Genomic DNA, 26,855 nt, shown 5'->3' with positions numbered 1-26,855 from the left:
GGGGGGGTGCGTGGGAACTCAAAGGTAAAATCATTCCTCATCAGCCAGATGTCTGCTGCCTGAAACAGCTCCATGTAATGTACATCATTCCCAAAATAACGTTGGACAAAGGGTATGTAGGTGGAGTCTGTGACAAACCAAATGTAAAAACAAGTGAAGAAATAGTAGAGCATGTTCTTGACTCGCTGGAGAAATGTCATCTTGTCAGTCAGCTCTGCACCTCTGTAGTGGGACATAGGACAATGGGGAAGGCGCAATTGCATTATGCCCCTCAACCTGAATAGTCCACCTTACATTAAGTACAAGCGGAAGACCCAGACGGTGAGCCAAAACCACCCCTCCACCAATTGCAGGGTCCGTCAGAACCAAATCATATTTGGCATCGTGGAAGCTCTGCATTAACTTGGTATTCTCAAACATCTCCCCCACCATCTGAAGCACCAGTCTGTTCATATGATAGAACTGTTCTATCACTTCATATTCCAGAGATATTCGGCTCCAAAGTGAAGCACCATTACGCCGAATGTTTATCATTGTTATTACAAATGAACCAAATTCTTCCTCATCAAAACCAGAAGTGGAATTTATAGTGATGGACTTGTAGTGTGGAGACTCTGCCTTGATGTACCAGCTGTCTAATGTCCGCACCACTGTAACTTCATGGCCTCTGCTGTGAAGCTCCTCAATGAGGACTTTCATGTTGACCCAGTGGCTTCCATCCAAAGGGTACACCAATACTTTCCCTCCATTTACCAAGGGTGAAGAGCAAAGCAGCACCACAAGTGCCACCAAGGTTGGTTGGTACATCTATAAAAGAGATGACAAGAGATGTTAGATCTGTCAAGGTTTTACAGTTGTCGAGTTTAAGGGTGAACACCATCTTAACAACTGAACATAAAGAACTTAAAATCGAGAACAGGTTATCAAATTTAAGCTACTTTATAGTTTTAGAGAGTTTGTGTTGAACACTGCCCCCTGCAAACTGTGATGAATTAAGCCTGTCATCTGAAATCTGGCCTTAGCTGGAAACTAGTATAAAATGTAATTAGATTAGAAGGACCACACAGTTTTAGAACAATCTGCAATGCAGATAGCTCTATTTCCTCTAATATTATTTTGTCATCATTGACTGTAGTGTGCAAACACAGTGCAAATTAGCACCAGTGCTGATGGTTATTGATATTGGTTTCTGTAATGTTGCACACAGCAGCAACAGGTCTCTACTCTGAGATCACCTATTTGTGTAGTTAGTGGTGGTGGTGTGTGGTAGTAGTAGCAGCAGTATAGTAGTAACTGTGGTGGCAGTCCTAGTACATAAAAAATATCTTTAGCAAACTTGAAAACAAAATAATTTTTGCATGCACAAAATTATATACGTGTTTGAACATTTTACTAGCAGTACTGGTTCCATATATAAATGTCCCTTGACCATGTAAATACAAAATCCAGTTGTTATTAAACCCCCTTTATAGTTCAATACCTATCATTACTGAGCAACACGTGCATGAACACAGCTGTGAAACCCAAGAGTTGGACATCTACAAACTTTACAGCTTCTGTAACCTCCTGGGATTTTAGCAGCTTGAAATCCCACACCGTGTAGTTGTGTAATCAGGAAACTGTTGTTGTGCTGTGTTATGCAAGTCACGAGCAGAATGTCCCAGTTAACCTCAGCTGAAGAATAATAAAAATCATCTGTAGAAAGACTTGTAGTGGTGTATATTAGGTTTGGCTGCACTACTACTACTACTAAACTAAAATAATAATAATAATAATAATAATGAAAATATGCAATAATAATACATTTATTTAAAAGAAAAAAATAATATATGAATTGAATAATTTATACATAAAAGAAAGAAAAGAAAAGAAAATGCTATCTTTTACATTCTTGTGAACAGGAAACATTAAGCTACTTTGGGAACTGATAAGAAAATGTTTACAAAAAATTACTCAGGTTCTTGCTTTACATTACATAGTACTCATTATGTTTTTATTGCCATGATTTTGCCCATCCAAACTTCTTAACTTTGATTTTCTTCTCACAGCTTGTAAGCTGAAATTTACTAGAGCTGTGAAATGGGCACAGCTCATAGAAGGTTGCTCAGTTGCATTCATTAAGTCCAGACATCTGGAAGCGCTCAGGGTTTAGGTTAATATTCCAGTACAGCCACACAGTAAGACTAAACCTTTTAACACTAACACAAAAAACAACGACTGTAACATCAATAAGAAGCGTTTAGCTTTATATTAAGATACCACCAGTGTATTCTAGATAGTGAAACTCATTCTTGAATTTAAACACTTACTGTGAGTGTCCCAGTCAACAGATCTGCTTGGTCAACACGAGCTGCTTGTTTGTGCCTCCAGCCTCTCTCACCGAGACAACTAACTGACTGACTATGTCACCTCTGAGGGTCAAAGCAGCTCAGAGGGCGTCGGCACTTAAATAATAGGACCAAAGTTCAGAGTGTGTGTGTTATGTAGTAAGCAGCAGGGTTTACTCGAGCTGATTGAGTTAAGTGAACCTGGCCAACTGGCAGAGTCGAATTTAATATTACTTTACTGAGTTTAGGAGACTAATCTGTGGTTGCAGGTTAATATGCAAATGACCTGACAAGAACACAACAGAGATATCTTTTTTGTGTTTATTCCTTATTTATTCACATTTCATACCTTCTGGGTTCATACTTATAAGTTAAAGGAACTGAATGAAGGTCTCGACAGAAAGCTTGTTGATGAATATTACACAGATCACATATGTAGATGCTTTCCTTTTTATTTTTTTTTTTCTCAGCATTAGAACCTCCAATGACCTTTAGTTTGGTGAGCAGGATCTTTATGTATTCATGTAATTTAGAATAAAAAACAAAAACAGAAGAGCAATAAACATTAAAATAAATTATTATGCCAATACAAAGTGAAAAAATAACTTAAAAGCAGGATCTAATAAAAAAAAAAAAAATACAGAACACAGACGTAAAAAGTAAATGTGGATAGAATACAGTTAAGGTAAATCATATTAAACATTTCACCTACATGGTAGAGGTAGTGTTAAGGTTACTGTGGATGTAAGTTGAAGGATGTCACAATGTGCAAGCAAACAGTGTGCAACATGTGAATAAAACTACAACCAAACTGTGTTCACTGACTTTAAGACAGATGAAGGCAAATTAATTACACATTAAAAACAAATAAACAATTCACAACAGAAGCTGAGGATTTTGTCAGGAAAGTGATAAACCTGACTTTTTAAGGAATAAAAAAGAAATACCGGTATAATGAAAGAAAAGAGTTGAAATATCTTATTGATAGGACAATAGTGTAGCTGGTCTAAAAATAACTAAAAGAGTTAAAAATATCTCCATCTCTTCTTCTCTCTCCAGCTCCACTGTCTAGGAGCCCCAGCATTAGCCAGGCAGCCAGCATGGCACCATCCCTGTCCCTCTCCAACCACTGGGATACCTCCCAACCCTCCCCTCTCCCACTAGTCCCCTCCACGGACAGTGTAGCCCTAACAACAGATCCCAACCTCAACTGAACAGGACTTCCCATCTGATGCAGATGGAAGCTGCTACACAGAGCTGGTCCCCGGCCCTCAGAGCTACGTGGAGAGGCTGCAGACAGAGGAAGGGTCCGTGGGCATTGGTCCAACTAGAGTAGAGGACAGGAATGTGTACTTTTCACCGGTGGTGGAGACAGTCTCTTCCTTCAAACCCAGCAGGTACCAGTCACTGCTGATTGCCCAACAAGAATAAACCTTTGGCTAAACTGAAGAAATAAAAAAATAAAGAATACAAATATGAAATCGAAACACATCACACATCACCCACCAAAATATAAAGACATAGTCAGAGGTAGACCAATACTCATGTAACTGTGTTTTCCAGGTGGCCAGAATTCTGGAGGTGACTCCGGAGGTGCAAAGGATGATGGGAGTTAGTTCTGGGATGGAGCTGCTCACGTTGCCACATGGCCATCAGTTGAGACTGGACCTGCTGGAGAGGTGAGTACGGATTCAGAAATCCTTGTCAACCTTGTGCAACCTGAAGTTTGGTGTGTGAGAATGTGTTGTTTGGAGATGTGGCTACTTGCCAACACTTCACATTCTCCTGAGAGTCCCGTTTTGCAGTGCCCCCTTTCTAGACAGATACCTTAGGTTTGGTCTCCTGATGTTGACTAGTGTCTGGAGGTATGCTAATCAACTGTATTTATTCAACTCTGACTGCTGGCTGAACATTTGAGCAAATTTCCTGGTGATTGAGGAGTGACATCCAGCCCTGAGAGGGATTTCTCAAAAGGCCTAATCTGAAAACATTGCCAAATCTCACGCAAACAATTTAAAGTTGGCAGCCTAGTAATACAAACATAGTTTAGGAGATTTCAGGGTTGACCTGGTAGAGATCAGCATTCTACTCTGCTAGTTGGTTCATGAATCTCGAGTTGCACATAACTCATGTTTACTTGTGGAAGTTTGGTTGAAAGCAGAAATGTGATAGTGTGTTCATTTTTTTAACCTAGTATGCTGTGAAACTGTGAAAGTTGAACTAAACCTGACATGTACAGCTGGTATGATTGTGATATGAACTAAACATACCTACACACACCCTCTTCACCCTCCTGCAGGTTCCAAACCATGGTGACTATGTTGGTGTAATGTGTTGGGTTGCACAGGGACGACTGAGGAGAGGGCCAGTCTGTTGCATAAAATCATCCAAATCGCTGCTGAACTCAAGAGCACTATGGGCAACATGTTTGGCTTCACTGCTGTCATGAGAGCCTTAGAGCTCCCACAGGTAAACAAGCGTCACATACTGACTGGATATTTACTTTAAGATAACTTTTTGATATTTTTTTGCCTTTATTGATAGAGAGAGTGGAGACAGACACACAGGAAACATTAGGAGAGAAGAGGGATGACATGCAACAGAGGCCCCTGGCTGAACATGAACTCTCGCTAGAGTTCAAATCTTCAATTCAGAACAGTTCATCAAGGGGCAAGCACATAATCAGTGTCACCTTTACCATAGTCATTTCTGCCTTACTCTGTAATAAAACCTGCCACATAACCCCTGTACCCCTATTCAAAAAACAGTGAGTACTGCAATACACTGATAAAACTACACCATGACCATACTTTATTTTTATTGGTGCTAAAACTGCAAGGATTGCTTTCCGATTATGCAATCTATGTCCTGTGTTTGTTATATAAAAGTCGGTAGCACGGCAGTTGAATATAAATTTTATTTTTTTATTGTAGAGGAAGTAACTGTTTCTGTAGTTGTGTTTGTCATTCATTCATTCATTCATTCATTCATTTATTCATTCATTCATTCATTCATTCATTCATTCATTCATTTATTCATTCTCAGTCCTAACCCTAACCCCCACCAGGATTTATGCATTTCTTGCTGATTAGATAAGTTTGAGCCGATCTGCGCATCAGTAGGGCTTGTGCAGTGTGTTTTCAAAGTAAAAAAAAAAATACAACGTATTGATCACAGCACTAACAAAGCAACATAATCTTTTTGAATTTATGAATTATCCTCTTTAAAAATCAGCAGGCTGAGGTGTGCTGTTTGTGGCTTGATTTACATATCCCTAATGCAAACCATGTCTTTGCAAGATTCTAATGAAGCCAGCAAAGTCACTGATTACACATTTCTCACACACAAACACACACACAACATTCTAAAACTTTATTGTCAAAAATGAACAATGATTATATTTGTCTCTTCTTCGACCTTCTTTTGTAGTATAGACTTAATATTTGTTTCTTTTACAAGGCAATATAGTATGTTGTTAATTTTGCCCACTCACAATAACAACTAATAATTTCTTCATGTTTTTTTTTATCTCCATTCATAAACCTTGGGCCTGCATACCTTTGACCAGAAAGGGAATGTCATGTTATTTTTTGTTTCATTAAGCTTGGCTTCGTGCTGTGTGATATCGTAGTAGTGGTGGTAATGCTAAGTCACCAGCACTTTCATGTTCCTCAGACATGTTGTTTGATTTATAAAATGATGATGGTGATGTTTTTGTGTCTCTCAGGTTTCCCGTCTAGAGCAGACCTGGACGACGTTACGGCAGCGACACACAGAGGGCGCTATTCTCTACGAGAAAACTCTGAGGCCGTTCATGAAGAGTCTGAACGATGGGAGAGGTAGAGGTCCTCTTACAACTACACATCACACGTTTCAAGCACTAAAAAAACACTTGGTTACATACTGATTTCTTATGGCCTATTTGTAGTGCACACCTTCCTCTATGCAAAAAAAATAAAAAAATAAATACTGACTCTATCTGTCTTATCCTACAGAAAGCTGTCCACTGTCTAACACCACCTTCCCTCACGTGCTCCCCCTTCTGTCTCTGTTGGAGAAGAGCATGGCAGTGTGTGAGGGGACGGAGCCATGGGAGACGGTGGAAGTTGGGGTGGATGTGGTCATGCAGGGACGTCACTAGGTTTAAGAAACTGGGGTGGCTTAGTCCATAGAGGAGAAAAGTTATTGCGCGCTATGCGCACGCCGAAAATTTTTTCAGAGCACCAATTAAAGCTTTGTCAATCAATTGATTAATCTAAGACGATGACGCCTCCATACACCTTCAGCTGCTTTACCAGCTAAACAACACCAGTTAAATTGTGCTAAAATACAAATAAAAACAATTGCAGGTGCCATACATACCTGCACAAAGTGTTACTACCAGCAGTGATGAATGCTTACTTTCTTGAAAAAGGCTCTAATGTCCATCCTTCACCCATGCGTTCGCGCTCTGCTCTTGCCGCTGTGAGGTTCGGCTCTGTGTACTTCAGAGGTAAACACGCAAGCGGCAGTGAGCAGGGTCGCATGGAAAACATGGACTGGAATTTCAGTGATGTGGGCGTTCTCTATATGAAAAAGTGGAATGGATTGTATAATGACGCACTGAAGGGGCTCTCTCTACCGTACCCGATGAAATGAGATTTATGATCATATTTAAGTGAATAATGACAGTTTATATGATTATTGGTTTAAACTCATATTCTGGCCACTTTATATTGCATAAATAGGCATTTTTTTGTGGGAAAAAAATGTAATAAATAAAAATAATAATAAAACACCACCAAATTATTTAGGGGGGCTTGAGAATATTTTAGGGGGGCTGAAGCCCCCCTAAAATAGGCCTAGTGACGCCACTGTGGTCATGTATCACCTGGGGGCGGCGAGGACCATCGCTCAGTTGGGGGGAATCTACCGCTCCAACGCTGAGAGCAAATTCCAAGGTAAAAGAGCAGAGCAAAGAGAAGTAATCTATTTGGTCTTGTTGTAGTAGTTATCAGAAGGATATTATAAATGCATTAGTTTGAATAATTAGATTAAAGTAGTAAAACTTTATCAGTTGTAAAACAACTTAACTGTCACTCTTAATGAGTAAAAATCCTGTATGTTAGTCAGCTTTAAGGCTGCAGCCTCAAAGCTTCCTTTTGTAGGATTTGAAACGTTCAGACTTTGGCGCCCCCAAGCTGTGGTAGCAAAGAAGAATCTATGCCAGACAGCAATGCACACAACACAACAACATATGCAGCAAGAATAATTTGAAAGAGACACAGTAGCTTTAGTTTGGGGTTTATAAGATTTGCAAATATCACAATATTTTCTGAAACTTACCTAATAAAGAGAGAATAATTTTATTCATCCAGCTGATGAGATCTTTAGCTTTAAATCATTTATGGAAACAGCGTACTGTCATTAATTCACTAGGTGCTTAGACGACAACTAAATTAAACATACAAACAATAATTCAGCCACACAAACTGGCATCTTGAAGGAGTCAACCAAGATGTCAACTAGCCAGTGTTTTGAAACAGAGCTTCCATTCACTCTTTTGTGCTACCACTTTGATTGAAGTATAAACGTTAAATAACACACCTATAACTTGTAATGTAGATTATCGTCACCATATTCTAAATTCTGCTGTTGATACAGTGTTGATGTTGATGTTGATGTGATGTTGCAGGTTTCCAGGAGCAGACAGAGGTCCTGGAGCTCTTCCAGACTGACTTCCAGATGAGGCTGCTGTGGGGGAGCAGGGGAGCCGAGGAGAACCAGGCACTGCGATACTCAAAGTTTGACCAGGTGCTGACCGCCTTGTCCAACAAGCTGGAGCCACCTGTGAGATCACGCTGATCCCAGATCTGTTTTTTTTTTTTAAAGTTTATTTATCCAGAAAGAGCTCCCTGTCATGTTCTTACTCCTACATGGGACAGTCTGTTGGAGACTGAGCAGCTCCACCTTGCAGTTGGGGTTCTAATGACCTTCCAGTTGCACCTGAACGGGGCATTAAATATACGGTGAGGCTCCAGCCATGAACTTCAGACTTCAGAAGCATCTATCTGTGGGCCAAATCTGGATCGTGACAGCTGACCATTTTCTAATCCATCCATCCATTTTCTGTAATCACTTATCCTGATCAGGGTCGCGGAGGGTTGGAGCCTATCCCAGCTGGCATTGGGCAAGAGGCAGGGTACACCCTTAACAAGTCGCTGGTTCATCACGGGGCAGATTTTCTAATTCACAATGAAAATAAACTGATTCACTCTAGTGATCAATGATCTGTGCAGAAGTGGTGACAGTTCATCTCTGACCTGTGACTGGATTTACTTCTTGGCAAATATGAGTGAGGACAGCAAATGTCAAGAGTTCAATAATAAAAATGGACGGATAGATATGCCTTTATTTTGCCTCCTCATACCAACCCTAAATCAGTGTTCATTTACCAAATGTCAATAGATGTATGCAGGTTTTTAATATTATATATAATGGAGAAATGCACATCGTTAAACCAATGCTCCTGAAGTTAATTCATTGTATCTCGTAAATATTATTATTTATAAACAGTGCACCACCTTTGCCATGTCCACATGTAACAGACTGTGACGGTTGAAGGTGATACTAACTTTTCACCTGGCTCTCCGGAGCTTCAGATTCTTGTTAAAAAGCACATCAGCAGGATGAATGTTAGCTTCAAATTTGTTCTAATATCAGTATTTTTTAGTAGTTATGATGCTGAGCCTAACTGATGAAACTTAAGGGCATATAGTTTAGCTTTAATTCTACAACTTTATTTTAAAGTCAAAACTGTTGGAGGATGGTGGAGGCACTGGAAGTTTGAGGTACGACAAAGAAATATGAACCAAAAAGCTGCAAAAGTTACAGTCTAATGGCATCACAGCTCTTGCCAACCATCTTTTATTTAATATGTTGAGAGGACTTCATCTTTCCCCCAATCAATCAAATTGTGGACATAAGATATAAGTACAAATATGCAGTAATATGCCAGGTTCTTCTGCGCTACCGTAAGTTTGTTCTGCTGAAAAAAAAGTTAGAGGAAATCTGAGATCTCTTTTTATCAAAATAGTTACTGAGATGAGGCTGTGCCTCAGCTGTTCGGTTAATGTATAGATATATATTGACGTCTGCCTGAAGGCTGGACCTTCCCTGGAACTGTACAAACTGTATGTCATATTGTACAACACAATAACAGAGTAACACTGTACGCCCATTTCTATATTTTGTATTATGTTTATCGGCATGTGTTAATCATTAGGATTTTCTAATTTGAAGTAACTATTTATTGTAATTACAGTTGCTGTAATCAGTGCTGGGGTCAGTTGGCTTTCAGTTCATTTTGTTTCTCTTTATCTCTCATTATCACTATGTGAATAAAGTGAGTGAACTGACCCTAACCACATGAGTACAGCCCATAGGTACGGAGCATTTTATTAGCCTGCCTTACAAAGTGTTAATGTGTAATATTTATCTGAAATGTGAATAAACATGTTTACCTCACTGTCAATCCAGTTTATTGAATAAAACTCTCTCGTATGCATCTGCCAGTTACATGCCTGATGATTCAGCTAACTCATGCCGCATAATTATTGAGAAATAGAAAACCCATATAGATTTCTCATATTTGAAGATGTCTGGGATGTTTTAATGTTCTTCAAGCTTTTCATAAAATGTCTGTCAAGATGCAAAGTGCTGACACACAAATGTATCTGTGAAAAAGCACACAGTATCACAACAACATTTCCAAATTGAGGTCATATCTACCAACTTCTCTGCTAATGTATCATTAATCTCTGTAACGTATAGTGGCTGTTGTGCTGCCATTAACAGGTTCATAATGTGTGCCACAAACTTCTTCTTAATAATCAATTATTAACAATCATTATATAAAACCTTATTTATTTTCTGTTAAAGTATTTGCTAATGAAACATTCTGTCCAATGCCACCATAGTCTTTGATATACTAGGCTATAATTACACTAATTTATGCTATAATATATATTTCTAACTGCTTCATATACAGCGACAAAAACAAATCAATATCTGTGCTGTGCTTTCTGGACTGTGATCTTCCAACGTGTACAGCACGCCACGCCCCATGCTACGGGTTTTGGTGGGATTTCTGGGAAATGTAGTCCTCTTTGGCAATTCGTTACGTGTTTCCGGATGCGTTCCTCTAAGTAGAAAAACTACAAAGCGAGTTGTTAGCGTAAGGAGAAGGTCCGTTCAGTTTTTCCTGCCTGCCAGCTGCCAATAGGCAGCCAAAATGCTGGCCGTCCTGTGTGTGCTGTTTTTATACTTTTATAACCCGGTTTGTGGAGTTTTTCAGAAACTTTACTGCACCATATCAGACAGCTGCGACTGCGACTTCAAGCCGAACATCAGAGGTAAGATGATGAGTTTCTCTCGTGGGTAGAGGGTGTAAACTGACTGCTGCTGCCTCTTAGCCAGCCAGCTAGGCTAAAAAAGATAAAGTACAGGTAGCTAAACGTAACTTTAACGTTATAATTACGTTTTGTTTGGCTTGGTTATCTGGCCTTTTAGTCTACAGTGATGACGAAAAACTAGGAGACGCTGCTGCTGTAGGAGCTGCTTTGCTAATAAACACAGGAAGTGTGCTCTGCTGTTAGCTGTTATTGAAGGCAGCGTTACTGTTAAAAGAGATTGTTTTGTAAATTACAACCAATTATAAAGGCCTATATTACCATGTTGTTTAAAAATGCGGCAGTCACAAAAAAAAAAAAACAAGTTGTGGCAACCTAAATGGAAATTAAAGGTATTAAAGTCAATTTAGCTAACTAGCCCTAAGCTAAGATAACTAGACTTTTCTAAATGTACTATTAACTACCAAAGACAGTATGAAGAGTATGAAGCTGACCACAAACATACAAACATGGTGATAGTACGAAAATAAGAAATATTATGAGTAAGTTATCATGTTACATTCATAAACTCAGACACCGAGCTACAAACATGCTGTGTTCAATGTCCTCTGGAAACTCGTGTTGTTTTCTGTGGGTAGAGATCAAACAAATGGTCAGAGCTAATGTAGCAGGGTCATATTGAATTTTGTCAAGTGCTTAGGACCCTTTCAGGGTTTCACTGGGATCCCTTACCTAACATTAACATCACAGGTGTCTTTCTTTCTTGACAACCAGACCTGGAGTGGGACCTCTACAAAAATCTTTACGGACAACACTTGGCCCAGGACATTGTGTCAGAGGAGGTTACAAGGTTCCTTCAGAATAAAAACCCTGAGCGGCCCCTCGTGCTGTCTTTTCATGGCTCCTCTGGGACTGGGAAGACGATGGTCAGCTCAATGCTGGGAAATCATCTGTACGGATCTGCGATGAGCAGCCCGTACGTCCATCAGTTTGTCCCCACGCTGCACTTCCCTTTACCTGGCCGGGTCAAGAAGTACAGGGTAAGTAAGGGATTACTGAGGAGGGCAGTGTATTTCTTGATGTAATCACTTCAGCAGTAATCATGGTAATTAATCAGCAATCATGATTAATTACATGTCTATGACAAAAAGGCTTTGTCTCGTGTAAGACACACAGAACTGATTAAACAGAGGCTAAGAAGTAGGATTTGTTCAGTTTCACTCAATGCTTAATTCTGGTAAAACTTTGCTCGCAGAAAGAAAATTATGGCAGGTGGAATAAAGATGTGCTGATTAATTACAGCCTTTGGAGCTGCTGTCAGGAATGAATTTCCCTCTGCTGGTTCACAGGAGGAGTTGAAGAGCTGGGTGCAGGGGAACTTGACAGAGTGCGCTCGCTCTGTTTTCCTTTTTGACGAGATGGAGAAGTTGCCTCCAGGTCTCATCGATGTCTTGGAGCCCTTCCTGGGTCCCTCCCACGTTGTGTTTCGTACCAACTACCGCAAGGCCATCTATGTCTTTATTAGGTAAACACACACTAACACACTGACAAAAAAAAATTAATTGGTGGGTGCACGTTGTTTAAACTGTAACAGACACTGTACATTCACTGCCAGACTGACAGCTTCAGCTCTGCTCTACTCTCATTCATTCACTCTCTGCTTCTCACTCTCAACCACTCAACCACGCACTTGCTTTGTATGCACATAATGCATAACACATAATGAATGATTGTTTCGTAATTCAGGAATTAGACTTCACTATGAGTTTAGAATGTATCCTCCCACCTCTGTGTAAAACTCTGAGGTTAAAATTCTCCCCAAGGGGTAATACAACAAAATATGTACATCAGAAACAGCAGCGTCAGACAGTTTTTGTGAACTTGTGAGTGTGTTTTGTTTTGTTTTTTTACTGCAGCACCACAGGGGAGGAGGTGATTAACAAAATGGCAGTGGAGAACCGGCAGGCTGGACAGGACAGAGAGGAGATTAAATTGGCCGACTTGCAAAAAGCCATCGCAGAAACAGTGTACAACAGCAACACAAGTAAGGGCCCTTAGCTGTACAATGTTCAGTGATTAGTGCATACTGTACAGAACACTTTTGTTTGTCTGCAGCAAAACCAGCTCCAGCCCTTTAAACAGGAAACTCTGATGCTGACTGAAGTTACAGCATTGACAGGTCGAGTGTCAAGAGTTTCCATCATTGGCTTTTTCTTCAGCTAGTTAAAGGAACCTGTAGTTCCCATGACCCAGAGGGCTGCACCTATAACAATGTTTATTGACAATCACTAGGGCAAAACTGAAAGTGGTCCATGTCCAACTGGGTCCAAACACACATTGTCTTCACGAGAAGACATCCAAACTATGTCACATACATGTGATGTACTTTGATGGTGCATCAAAGTACACAGTACACAAAGTACACAATGGCACAGAGACAGTAATATCTGATTCACTCCCTCACGGTGAATATCAGATATCAAACCTATCAAACCTACTGCTAAGTCCAGCACAGAGCAGAGTAGTAGAGAAAACAGCTCTGCACGAGGGAGAGCGCATAGTTGACACACAAATAGCAGGGGAGCTTGATAGGATGATTAGAATAAGTCTCTATCAAATCAAAGTATTATTCCTGCAACTGCATTTCTAATATTCTTTGACTCAAAGGGCTGATTTAAATGTGTTATGTTCATCGTCTTGCTCAGCACTTCAACAGATGTTTCTAGAGTTATGTTGGTGTGTTCTGCATCAGTGTCTGTTTTTTTTTTCATGTAACGCCTCATATTCCTTTAGTATTAATATTAATTATGAAAAAATGCAAAATGTCCTGCTCTTCTTTGTCTAGTCAATATTTTTGGCTTTTTTGGTTGGACAGAGTAAACAAATAAGATATAACCTTGGACCTGAGGAAAGTTTGATGGGCAGTAGTCACTGTTTTCTCACTAATTTTATCAGTTCAGATGGAATGGAGACTTTCTACATTCAGTAATTAATGTGCCATAATATTTTGGAAATGATACTAAACCTCCTTCCTGCACTGCAGCCGTGCACAATAATGAGCTAAATGTAGGACACACAGAGATAAAACAGCTGCTTGTCTTTGTTCAGTTGATCAAACAAGCTAATTTGCCAGTATATTGCTGTGCAGGCTACTGTTACATTACTGTCAGATGAAGGAAACTGAAGTGAGTTTCTCTCTCCAGGTGGCTTCTTCCACTCCAGCATCATCCAGCAGAAGCTCATCACCAGCTTCGTTCCGTTTCTTCCGCTGAGTCGACACCACGTCGAGCGTTGTGTGCGCTCGCAGCTCTGCCAGCGAGGTAGCTGTGCCCGCAGTGACGTGGTAGAGGCAGTAGGGGGCGACATGATCTACACTCCCAGTTCAGGAAAGTACTTTTCCTCGACAGGCTGTAAAGCTGTCCCTGCCAAAATCAACCTCTTCCTGTGAGTTGAGGGGTTGGGGAGCTGTTTGATGATATATGACTGAAAGGGAAACTCCCTCTGACGTGAGTCAGTGAAAAGAAAAGATCTCCGAGACTGTCTCATTTAGAGCAGCATCTGGAACAGGCTGAGATTCAGAGTTGACGAGGCCTCCTGCGCTCACAACTCCCAGAATTCAAAGTGGTTTTGTGCCATCGGTGTCTCTGAAGGTATCTCTACCGAAGCAGTCGCTACATGTCCAACTGTGAGCACAGGAGAGTTTATTCCCTGAGCTTTACTCAGTGTCTAAATCAGCCACGCTCTACCTCAAACCCACCGCTCCCTTTTAATTTATGAACTCTTAAGTTGGTACAGTGCGGCTTCAGATTTCAGCTGCAGTTGATTTACCATCAGTGCGGGCCATCCATTACTTTACTCTAAAGTTTATTTATCCTGTATTTATTTCTCAACACCACCCTCCTTTTGCTCTCATACAGTCACACTGTTCACTATGGGAAGGTTCCCAATTCGCCCATGCATAGGAGGCGAAGGAGGAAGAAGCTTTTCTCACTGATGCAGATTTTCAGTTTTTTAGTTTACTAAAAGGGACCAGCAGTTCCTTAAAGGGAGTCAAAAGTCAAACGATTTGTTGGTTTAATGTGTTTTTTCTAGTGGAAAAAGTCTTTATGGTCAACACAAAGTTGCAAAGAGTTTGTGCATGCAGCAGTTAAAGATCTAGATCTATTGAGCTATCGATTATGATGTAATTGTGGCTTCTTTTCCTTTTTTTTTTTTTTAATGGGGAGTAGAAATTGATTTCATGAACTCATTCAACTTGTGTGCAAGTGTTTAAAAAAACACTAGAATAAGAAATACAATGTTTTCACTTTGAGTAATTGGGTTTTAATTCCATGTAAGATTGAGAAATATAGCAGAGGTTTAAGCAGTACATTCAGGGCAGATATTTTAGCTCATGCCATCATTGGTTTTTAATCAAACCTAACCATTTAAAAGTATACAATAATTATAATGATATCAACAAATACTGGTTTTTAAATAGGAATTGATATATGAGCTCCCAGAATAAATGCATTTTATGACTTTACTCAGCCAATTTTAGTTCTCCTCTGAATTAATGCTGTACCAAATTACATATTGTATGTATTGATGATGTATTTTCTTCTAGGAGGCTGTGTTGAGATTTAAGTGATACCTAGGTCCTGTCTGAAGAGTGCCATGTCTATTTTAAATAAATGGAAAAACAGAAGAAAGGAAAAGAAATCTAAAGGAAAAAATAGATTTTACTTGAAAATGGTTTAACTTTGCAACTTGTCCAACAGGGGTTGATGTTAGAGCTTTGGTGCAGGTCATCAGTTGTGCCATGAGGTGGCAGTAAAGACTTAATTTGGCCATGAGTGGAAGAGTTGAAGCAGAGTTCACCTGCTGCTAAGTGCATCTTAATTCAGTTTATGCTCATGTGTGAGTTCTGTTTAAAAAAAAAAAAAAAAACTTTATTTTTGTTTTAGTGTAAAATGTTTGCTGCCTGTGTGTTTAAACACACTCAAAGTGCACTTTACTTTTGGACCAGATGTTTTATTGAGATGAAGAGCAGTTTGTCTCGCTCCATCTTTGTGAAGGCAAAGAATGTGATGAGAAGTCTGTATGTATCTGCCAAAAAAGCCACGAGTCTGAATTGTTTCCGACTAATTAATCATTATAAAGCATCAATTATTTGTTGTATTAAGTGATGGAGAAGACCTGTGGCAGCAAGTCATACAATTAAAATGCAGCAATATTCAAGGCAAAGACACATGGATAGACTGCATACTGATACACGATACAGACGCATCATATTCAGAAGTCTGTAACGGGCCTTTACTGTTCAGTCAGCATTGACAACCTGTTCAAAATGAAGCCATCAGTATTTAGATGCATTGTCATCCTAGTACAGTATTGTTTGTAGTATTTTTCTTCTTCCATAGAGAAGGTAGCCTGCAAACTTTCACAAGACTCTAAGCAAAATGGTCAGTTGTGGCACGTAGCACAGCAGCCAGGCACTATCAGTGGTGATCAGACTTCCTACCCTGCTATGGTAGATGGATATCATCTCCCACAACAATCACTACCAGAAGCAGCTGTTTGTTTGTTTTTAATTTTATATCTTCGAGTATCATGTGATCATGAAATTTGAGCCACTGAAGTGACTGACGCTTACTCTAAAGCCAAAATAAATAAATAAATACACAACAAAACTGTTTTTCTGTTCTCTTTCAGACGTGTCAAGAGAAATGTCCAATGTCTCAAGAGAGATGTCCAATAAACACATGGTACCATGTTTCTGTCTACATTATAAAACAACCTGTATTTAGTGATTGATTGTCCTTTTCTCTGCACTTTGCTTGATTTAAATTCACTTCATTTCATCTACTGACATGCATGCAATTAAACACCCACACACATAACATACATACTCTGCTGACTGACCCTTGATGTCACACACCTCATTCAGGGATCTCTTCCTAAGTCTTCTCAAGCTCACTATTCTCAATGTTGCGGTAGCTGGGGTGTCAGTAGATTTAAAAATAAAAACAAGAGTGTAAAAGAAAAAAACGGGTGGTAATTGTGCATATACGCAAATCCCCACGCGTATAATGATATTGCTCATACAAAAAATAGTTTAACTGCACAATGCTGCCCCGAGGCAACAAACCAAAAACAGTTTAAGTATATAAACAAAAAAAGTCTTGAAATATTCAAACACACTCTCTTGCATGCATATACACACATTTTATAAGGTTATAAGGATATTTCAAGATGTGATGTTTGTCTTACCAATTGGTGGCAGTGTCTCATGTGGCTTTACCTCCTGAAACGCCTGCTCCATCTCCAGATAAAAGACCAGAGCCTCTAATTTCATTGGGCACAGAAATGTCTGGTGATATTTGTATTTATGTTTGTTTGTTTGTTTGTTTTTCTTTGAAAAAAAATGAAAGGGGCGTTTTGAGGACCAAAAATGTAGTTTGTTGCCTGATGGCAACACCAGGCCATTTCACCATTCTTTAGGTTTTTCTCCATATTTCATCACCTCAAAACAGTCGAGAAGCCTTAAAAGATTTGGAAACCTGCATTGTTTACATTTACAACTATTTCTTTCGTATCACATTGCAACATATTACTCACCAAACTTTTGATGATGTTGTACAGCTGTTCTCTTGCCTCTCACTTTATAGATAGACTCCATTTTCATTCACTAACACATCAGTTTGTCACCCTAGAGTGATGGAAATGCTGTTAAAATTCGTAACACAACAGCTCAGGAGATCACTTCCCTGATATGAATCATTACATTCACTTCAGTTCAAAGATTTGTAATCACTATGTCATTCTTTCATTATTTTCCTAAGCTTAAAAATCACATCACTGTTCAAATACAGTTCAGTACATATGGCAGTAAGTGAACGCATCACATTTCAAATGCACTTAATTATCCATCTGTTATCTATAACAGCTGATTCTTTGAGGTATCACAAAGAGCTGGAGCCAATCCCAGCTGAAGTTGGGTACACCCTCAACAGGTTGCCTGACATTAACACGCATGGGCAATTTAGAGTCACCATTTAACCTAATATGTACAACAGTAGATGAATGCATCACCGCTCAAACGCGCCTCGGTTCATATGTCTGTGAGTGAACAGCTGATTCAGTTCAGTGTGTTGGTCTAAGCTGTCACGTTCAGTTCGGTACAAAGCTATGTAGCACTGTACTTTATCCACAACAGTCAGATAATAGTAATGAGTTGTTTCTGTGGTGTTTGTGGTCGTTTAATGTGAAAGCAGCATAGTCAACAGTGTATCAGCTAACTGTGGTGCAAAAGGAGCTCCACTGCTAACAGCTACCGATTTGTTGAGTGACAGCGGTGACTCAATTCAATTTAGAGAATTGTTTCTAAGAATTCATTTGTTCTTGTCCTGTTGGAAAAATACGGAGTGTAGATGGGGGTTGTGGGCTAATATGTCATCACAGACCTAAGAACTAAGGGTAGTTTAATGTATTTGAGTTATTTTTCTCTTGACACCATATCAAATAAAATGCTCTGAAAAAAAAAGAATGAAAACATTTCTGTCATTTCATTCGTGTCAAAGGAAATGACTGGCTGGCCTAACTACCTACCAACCTGTGCACACTCTGCTTGCACACTTGTTTTTGGGAGACTGATTTTGGAGGGAAGCCTGAAAGGAGGCGGTGCGATTTTTTTTTTATTAGATACTTTAAAATCTAGCTGTCTCCTGCTAGTTTCTTCATTACCTACCCTGGCTTTAACATTTGATTAAATCTTGTTCTTGCTAGAGGTGCAATGAGGAAAAATGCAGCACAGACAGTTCAGACATAAAGTTCCACAGACTTTTTTGACGAATCATAGTTTCTCCATGGCCTAGATGCAACTGTCTCAAGGTCGGGTAACTATCCACACCCCAGGGCTTGTCTTGGGAATATCTGGCATTAATTTAAGGACAGTTGGAATATACACAGATGATACTTTAGGTAAAAATCTCATGCTGATCAAAACTGATCCCATCATCAATATCCAGAATTCCAAAGTTTTTCCACTGGACTGACTTTGGGTATTTTATCAGGACTTAAATGGGATATCTATGTTTTTGTGTAGTGGTGTAGTATTGATACATGTTGTTTTTCTCCACCTGTCACCGATGGAGAATGAGTGTGTCGCCTCCTTCGAGCTCTGAACAGGAAGCACAGGAGATGTGATCTCTCTAACAGAGACGTAGCTTCACTATCTGCTTCAGCAGGAAATTAATAGTTTCTCCATCGGAAATGAACGGGTGTCAGAGGTCTTGAGTATTCTGGATATAAATGAAGAGATGAACATAAGTTAAAAACATTTCCTCCAGAGCCACAAAAACATTGAAACTGTTTCTTTGTTGGACTGTCATGCTGACAGTAAAATGTTGTTTTGTTCAATATTCAAAATTTATTGTTAATCATGTACGTAGGTCCAAACCGTCAACTCAAAAAGAGAGATGTTGAGAGAAAGATGCACCTGGGAAGTGACTACTTCAGTGGTGAAAACAGATTTGGTCACTATGATGAAACCTGTGGAGCTAAACAATCTCTCCACTTATCCAGGGTGCAGTTTTCATATCTTATAGGAATTAGTGTTAGTTTAAGTGATCGTATACAGTTAGAAGTCAAAGTAATGTTACACTGCAATCTGACTTTGAAGTTATCTTACGATAAATCATGGCTTATGTTACACTACATAAATGTATGAGCTGAAGGTAATGTATCAACAGCAGCAATGTCACTATCACTTTGACGTTTCTCCAACATGTCATGGTGGGGGGGCGCCAAAGATGACAGCCCCTTGAGGGGGCATGGGGTGTCCTGGAAACCAGTGCATTAAGTTACTTGTTTAGTGATGTCTAAGTTAAATATATTTACTGACGAGGAAACAAAGTGATATTTTTGTAAATTGATTCTTAAGAGAACACTATTTATCATAAAAAGACTATGACAATCAAAAACACTGGTTTGGGGTCATCCTGTTGGGTAGAGGTTTAAGACACTGACATTGCAACATCCCAGTTTCATACCCTTGCATGGACCTGCGTAACCCATCATACTTCATCTCCTTGTTGTGCTACTTAATATAGTCAAATAACTAAAAAACCTTCCCCTTCAGAAAGCACTGCTTTGTTCCTTTAATATTAAAGCAAACCCTTTGGATCTGCGACACCTTGGGCTGCCGAATTTCGCCAGCTACTTTGGACCCAATTTTCTCAGCCAACTCGGTGTCTTTGTTGACCAAATGTTGACTTGTTACCTGCTGGATGTAAGCAACCTACTGACATTATGGAAACATCTCCTTGTCCTTTGACGGCACCCCGTCGCCTCCTATATATGCCACATCTCGCAGTGATCCTGCCGTGACAACTTTATTAGCAACCCTCCCCACCGCCGCGCAAAACTCAACCCACCCACCACCATCACCACCACACAGGCAGTATGAGGAAGAGGAGGGATTTGATAGGTCAGCTTTCAGAGGCCTCTTCACCACAGCTGCTGTATCGTCATCTCCATGCTTCTGGACAATGAGACACACGCATACATAATAATGCCACGATGACCACCGCACACACACACACGCCTCTTATGACCTCTGAGCTTGTTTTCACACGCTCCCTGCAGAACAGCTGGACCAGCCAGGGCGAGAGAGGAGAGTTGAAAATAAGAAGAGAGTGAGAAGGAAAGTTGAGTGAAGATAGCAGAAAGAGAAGCTGTCAGCTGTCTACTCCGTCCACTTTCTTCTTCTTCTTCTTCTTCTTCTTCTTCTTCTTCTATACTTTCACCGCTTGCTTCATCTCTCTTTTCCTCCTCTCCCCCTTCTTTCCTCACCCATCACAAATCGGGTGTAAAAAGCCACTTTCACCTCCTACTTTACCTCCTCACCCCTTCCCAGCCCTCCCTTTTCCTTCCCTCCATCAGGGGTGGGGGGGGGTGGGGGGCAACAATGGGACGCTGCTCCTTCCTCCCTCCCTCCCCACCCACCTCCACATCTGTGAGTGCCCCTCTGTCTCCTCATTCTTCTCCCTAACCGCTCCATTATTGGGCCTCTTTCACTTGTAAATGTGGCCAGCGATACTTCTGATGGGTCTTTTATGCACGCGGCCGGGGTCAGTAGAAAGGTAGGGGCAGGAGAAGGGGGGTGGTGTATACAATGAGGGGGTGGGTCAGGGTTGAGGGTGGTGAAGGGAGGGGGGGGTGGTGGTTTAGGGAGTCTTGTGCTGTTTTTTTTCTTGCAGGCCAGAGTGTGAGGGGACAATTGTGACAAAGAGTTAAATCCTTTTTTGTGTGTGCAGTCATTTGGGACGGTTGGGACGGACCCATCTCTCGCCTCACATTTCTGCAGCCGGCCATCCCCCGGCAGGATGGAGATGGGACTGAGGTGGTGGGACGACAAGAGGGAAACCTCAGCTGTCAAAAATTGTGTACCCACCCCAGAAGGAGGATGTGTCATATTTTAAACAAATTACCGTTAGCATAGCATAACAAGATATAACATTGTAATCCATAGAATGCAACATTGAGAACCCATTGCAACAGGTGATCCACCAATAAGTTTATGGTTTATGATGAGTTTAAGTGTTGATCACAGTGTGCATCACTGTCTCCTAAGCAAGACAGTGCTGAACTTATCCACAACAGTGCTTTAAGCCAAATACTGACATCAGCATGTTAACGTTCTGATGTTTAGCAGGTTCACTATCTTAGATTAGCCTGTTAGCACACTTTTGCTAATTGGCACTAGCTTTACAGGTATTTCATCACAAAAGATGTGATATAAAAGGTCAAGAAAGTTTATCCTCTTGGGAACCGACAAGACTGACAGGCCAACATTGCCATCCTACAGCTAAGGAATGATTATGTATTTATTTAAGTCAACATGTGCTATCCGGAGTGTGAAGTCACTATAAAAATCTTTCTTTTTTCTGACCTAGTAGTATGGCTTTTGAGATGGCATTGTTGGTTTGTTTCCTTTTGGTCCAGACTGGAATATCTCAACAACCACTGTGTGGATTGCCATTTAAATTAGGTTTAGACATTCCTGGTGACCAGAGGATGGATCCTACTGACTTGACTTGTGACTTGAGACCCTGGCTTCTCCTCTAGTGCCACCATGTTCACAGTGTTTTTGAGGAAGATCACTTTGATGACCCACTGACTTTTTCATCAACCGCCATTTTCAGATTAAAAAGGACCAAATTTCTGCGAAACTATTCGAAACTCATCAGCCTCACTTTTGTGTTTTATGGTAATTAGCAAATGCTAGCATGCTAACAAGACAAACTAAGCTTGTAAACATTCAAACTTCTTATGGTCAGCATGTTAGCATTGTTATTGTGAGAATGCTAGCAAGCTGACATAAGTATATAGCTCAAAGCATGGCAGTGCACTTTTAGTCTATACTCTAAGGCAGCAAACTTACCCTTTACCTTCATAATTAATTTTATATTTATATTTCATATCATAATACTTCCATGTTTTATTTCTCAGACAATTAGGTAGCACACTTTAAATAATTTTACCCCTTCTGTGTTAACAAAGACAACAATGATGCTCTTGTTGATTGATTGGGTGACAGGGCATTTAAATAAAGTTTAACAGATATTTCAGAAAGATGTGTTAGAAGTTACCTGAAGAAGTCTGTGTTATGTTCTGATAATATAATATGTTGTGAGTGTTTAATTCTGTGACTTTACGTCTGTTGTTCATGTCACTGAGTGGCCTCCATGGTGTCATGTCCTGACCAGTGTTCTGTGGGATTATCTGTTATTTTAGCTTCTGTTCTGACCTCTACCACACGCACGCACACACACACACACACACACACACACATAGTCATAGTACATAGTAAAGGGGTGGTCTCTGGGTCTCTGGCAATCGAGTCTCCAGGACAACAGGTGAACAAAGGGGACGCGGCAGGGGGAATGTGAGGCGAGGAGGGAGGCTGAGTGGGGTGGGGTGAAGGGTGACTCCTAGAGAGGGTTGATGGGAGATGAGTTGGTTGGTGTGGGGGGGGGGGCTAGGCTGACCTTGGTCTCTGTGCGGTGGTCAGATGGAGTGCGAAGGCCACCGGCCGTGAGGGAACAGGATGAAGAGTAGGGAAGGATAAAGAGTGTGACGCCTCTCGCTCTCTTCAAACGTGGAGTGATTAATGACAAAACAGACACACACACACAGAGCACCCCGGCTGACCCCTGTGAGCCCACTGCTCAAACAGCGGCTCCGGGTCTTTGGCGTGGTCACTTTCCCAACACTTCTGATTGATGAGCGATTCCTTTCCCACCACAAATTATGGTAATAATGCTGAATGAGACCAGGAGCCGCAACTCTGCAGCTGCTCTGCACAACTCTCTGATCCCACCGAACAAGTGGAACCTCAACAATTAATGTGGGTTCAGTTTTCCAACATGTTTCTACATGCATCAATTATTATATAAATAGTATTATAAGGATTATAGAAATGCAAATGCTATAAATACTGAATCCAGTGTAAGACATTTGTGACTACCTCCAAAAAAACACTCATCATCTTCAGATTGACTGGAAAGCAAACAGGGATCATTTTTGAACAAATGTAATTGTTTTCCAGTTTCTCTCTGTGTGTATTAATAAATTGGAATCATTTTGGATGAGCAACAAGTTTTCATGCTCCCTCTTTAAGGACTCTGTGTATAAATGTGTTAAAACTGCTTCCTCTTATCCTTGTTTACCAAATTTTAAGTTGCTGCATCCTGAAATGAAACACACACGTGACCATACATGACGTGCCCAAAAGAAGATAACAAACATGGACCTTCAGGGGTTTGGAGAAATGGAATCAAGAGCTTCACGATGGATCCTTAAATTGTTGTTTTACACTTGAGACATTGAAGGTCTAAGAAAAGATCAACAAGTGCTCAGCTGAAAGAGGTCAAAAAAAGCCCTGATTTGTCTAGACGGTGCAGCGGACTGACCTGTTTGGCCTTGTTGCTGGAAACAGGTCAACCGTAATGCAGCATACTACCTGTCTATGTGGAAAGAAGTGATTTTTACATTTGAAGACGACGAAAACTTGTTGATGTTGTTCTGCTCTGCCCCTGTGGATGGCGGAGACATTACTACTTCCAGCAATACACCCAACATGTCCTCTTCTGGCCAAGCAGTAAGTGTTGCTTAAAATAAACAAAGCACATGATTGGCTGGGAGGAAGTGGTGATGTCAGAGCGCCCCTGCTGAACCACAGCTGTGCGTCTGCAGCTGGGGCTGAACAGTGGTGCAGTGTAGGGGGGGACCGGCTGCTGTTTGGTACCAATAAAAGTGGTGATGCCGGCTTGGTCAGAGACAAATTGCAGACGTCCCGGGCGTCTCCAGCCGGGTTTCAAAATGGAGGAACAAAAAAAGCACACACACGTTTAAGTCGGGTATGAACTTAAACGTTGTGTATGTGTGGGCGTTGTTAAAGGGGGTCAATTTGTCAGCTCTGGTGTTTTGTGTCAAACATGGCCACCTCCTGTTCTTGCATCAGCTGCAAAATGCAGCAGAACAAACTGTGCTGGCGAGCAGAATGGCGGTGACATTTTGCAGGAGCCGATGGGTCGGGGATGGTGATGATGTGAATGTTTATATGTGTCTGTGTGTATGTAGAGGTGGGCGAGGGACTTAGGCGTAAGAGAAGGGGGAGTACAACATCATATGGACATCTGCAGTCCCTCTCACACCCCCAATCCCAAAATCATTAACCCATTTCAGCCTGGCTAGCACTCAGCAATGATTCGCCTCCAATTGTACCTGAACAAACGACACTGCAGACTGTGGAAGATGCACATGAATGCTGTATGCAAACACACACACACACACACACACGCATACACACATACAAATGGCCTCTTTGCTCATTACTAAAAAAGACGCCACATGTCTTTGTGCAGTCACCGGAAGTCATTCCAGCGATGGACCTTCAACATTCTTGCACGTTTCTCAGACACCCGTGAGATACTGCTGCTGGAGTGTGTGTGTGTGTATGTGTGCGTGCGCGTACGTGCGTGTGCTTGTGTAATGGGAAGGAGGGAGGGATGCTGGGAAGGAGGTCGTGATGTGACGTCACCCCTGTGATGCTCCCACACCTCCTCTTCCTCCTCCTTCTCCTCCTCCGCCTATATCCGGTCCCCTCCCTTCATCTCCTTCTCCATCCTCCCTGCCTTTTTACTCTGCGGCGGTGTGTGTGTGTGTGTGTGTCACGGTGATGACACAGCCTGGGTCATGTGACTGTGGAGATGGTTGTGTTGGGTGGTAGGCGGAGGAGGAGGGGGGGGGTGCATGAATGAGGAAGTGAGTGACCCGGAGCAGAACACGGCAGGACGCAAGCTGCTCGAAGCCGTCCAACATGGAGGCCGAAAGCGGAAGAGGAAGCATTTTCAAATGTTTTAATGCTGCGTCAACGTCCATAATCACATTTATCTTCAGTCAACCCCCCCCCCCCCATTAACTGACATACAGGCCTCTGACAAAACATGGAGACGAAGAAAGCAGTGAATTACTGCTTTTCCTTTGAGATGTTCACAAAAGATGTCTACGTGAAACACAAGAGAGGCTTTCAGGCAACCAAAAATGTTCATAAACTTGCATTCTATTTGCCAAATTTAACCCTGAATATATGTACACAGGTTCATTTCCACCATTTGTGATGCTGCAGAAGCATCTTAAGGTCTTCAGTCAGAGACATTACGCTTCACAGCAGAAAAAGATGCATTCAGAAGAAAGATGACATTATGGAGACAAAAGAAGCAAAAGGAGAGGTTATGTTATATTTGTCCACGAAACAACTAGAAGTCACGCATATTAGCTTTTAATACTCAAAAGTGACTGAAAAAAGCCCAGTGATCAGTCTATACCTCATCAGCAGATGCCAACAAGGTTAAATGGCTGTAATGATCTCTCTAATCATTACACTGCTCTCCTAATTGTTTCCTCAAGATATCTTTGCCATCAATATCACTGTCGATACTGATCACCTCGTCGAGGCGCCTGAAGTAACACTCACTGGCAGAGTAAAGCTTCAGCTAGACCAACACTCGTGCAGCGGAGGTTTTATCATTTTGTTTGGTGTAAAATAATGAGGGATTGGTACAATTGGTAGAAAATAAACAGAAGGTTTGGTTCAATACGAACGATGAATCGTGCTCCAGGCTGATGAAACAGTCACATTTGTTCTCTTTTAACGCCCAATTTTGTTTGAAACATTCACATAATACCTCTTTGGTAAAACTTGAATTTTGGCTTTGAAAATTTCTGGTTATCAATTTTTACAAGTTGAATAATTAAAAACTAAAGATTGTTGAAAACTAAATCTTACATTATAAGATACTGATTTACTAACCTCAGGGTCAGGACCCCCAGAAAGAATCACAAGATAAATCTGAAGGGTTGCAAGATGTCTGATAGAATTTTTTTATTTATTTCTGCAGCAGAAAATCATTGTTATGTGCCGTTTTTTTCTATCTACAGGATAATTATCAACTCTTCAGGCTTCTAAAAGAAGAGAAAAGACAAAAATCTCACTTTTTGGGAGGATGGCGAGATATGATTTTGTTTTACAGTCAAAAACATGGTAACCACTTCCATAACTCTTTACAGATTAATATTTTAAAGTCCTTAAGCTAAGCCTTTGCAATTGTGTTTTGTTTCTGACACCAGAGGTACCAGAAGTGAGTTTTGATCAGCTAGTTTCAGACTTGAAACCAAAATTTTCATCAGTTTTTGTTTGACTTCTTGCATTTAACATTTGAGAACTTTTGCTTCTTTTGTTAAATGAAAAATGGTTGTGTAGAAAAAAGATTTTAATCTCTTAAAGTTTCAAAAAAGTGTAAGCTACCAAAACTCACACATCTAATGATACATTTTTTCAAATAATACCCAACCCTATATCCACCCAAAACATTTTAACCTGAGAAGTGTTTCCTCTCTGTTTTAACTATCTAATCCTGTCATGATGGGGCATTCAGTGGCACTCCTGTGTGTTTTTCTCCCCAACTTGGGTGGTGGTATTTGGACTCGGCACACACTCACACACCTCCCCAAGTTTTTAATCCACTGTTCTGAGGCTGAGCTTCATCCCAGAGCTGCTCGGCTCCTCAGGCAACACGCTGAGAGCGGATTA

The 26,855-nt window shown here is 40.7% G+C and overlaps 2 protein-coding genes and 1 pseudogene across 2 annotated transcripts in view; 2 read left to right on the top strand and 1 right to left on the bottom strand.

Annotated features, from left to right (window-relative positions):
• The window catches only part of LOC109141546 (UDP-glucuronosyltransferase 2A2 pseudogene), a 3,840-nt pseudogene extending 1,448 nt beyond the window's left edge, over positions 1 to 2,392 (bottom strand).
• The window catches only part of sh2d3cb (SH2 domain containing 3Cb), a 26,687-nt gene extending 16,855 nt beyond the window's left edge, over positions 1 to 9,832 (top strand). Inside the window, 9 exon segments of the mRNA XM_027273783.1 lie at positions 3,387 to 3,518; positions 3,565 to 3,659; positions 3,852 to 4,006; positions 4,627 to 4,653; positions 4,655 to 4,796; positions 6,055 to 6,166; positions 6,323 to 6,447; positions 7,186 to 7,267; positions 8,002 to 9,832. Of these exon segments, the coding sequence (XP_027129584.1) occupies positions 3,387 to 3,518; positions 3,565 to 3,659; positions 3,852 to 4,006; positions 4,627 to 4,653; positions 4,655 to 4,796; positions 6,055 to 6,166; positions 6,323 to 6,447; positions 7,186 to 7,267; positions 8,002 to 8,171 (1,040 nt within the window). The 3' untranslated portion in view covers positions 8,172 to 9,832.
• A 665-nt stretch (positions 9,833 to 10,497) lies between these two features.
• Positions 10,498 to 16,389, top strand: tor2a (torsin family 2, member A). The gene is made up of 5 exons (XM_010750578.3): positions 10,498 to 10,720; positions 11,492 to 11,757; positions 12,067 to 12,242; positions 12,634 to 12,761; positions 13,921 to 16,389. Exons 1-5 carry the CDS (start codon positions 10,600 to 10,602, stop codon positions 14,163 to 14,165), a joined length of 936 nt encoding a protein of 311 aa, XP_010748880.2. The 5' UTR covers positions 10,498 to 10,599; the 3' UTR covers positions 14,166 to 16,389.
• Positions 16,390 to 26,855: the final 10,466 nt, after the last annotated feature.

Source organism: Larimichthys crocea, chromosome III, assembly GCF_000972845.2.
Source record: "Larimichthys crocea isolate SSNF chromosome III, L_crocea_2.0, whole genome shotgun sequence".
NCBI classification, from domain to species: Eukaryota; Metazoa; Chordata; class Actinopteri; family Sciaenidae; genus Larimichthys; species Larimichthys crocea.
This window is presented reverse-complemented; position numbering and strand designations above follow the sequence as displayed.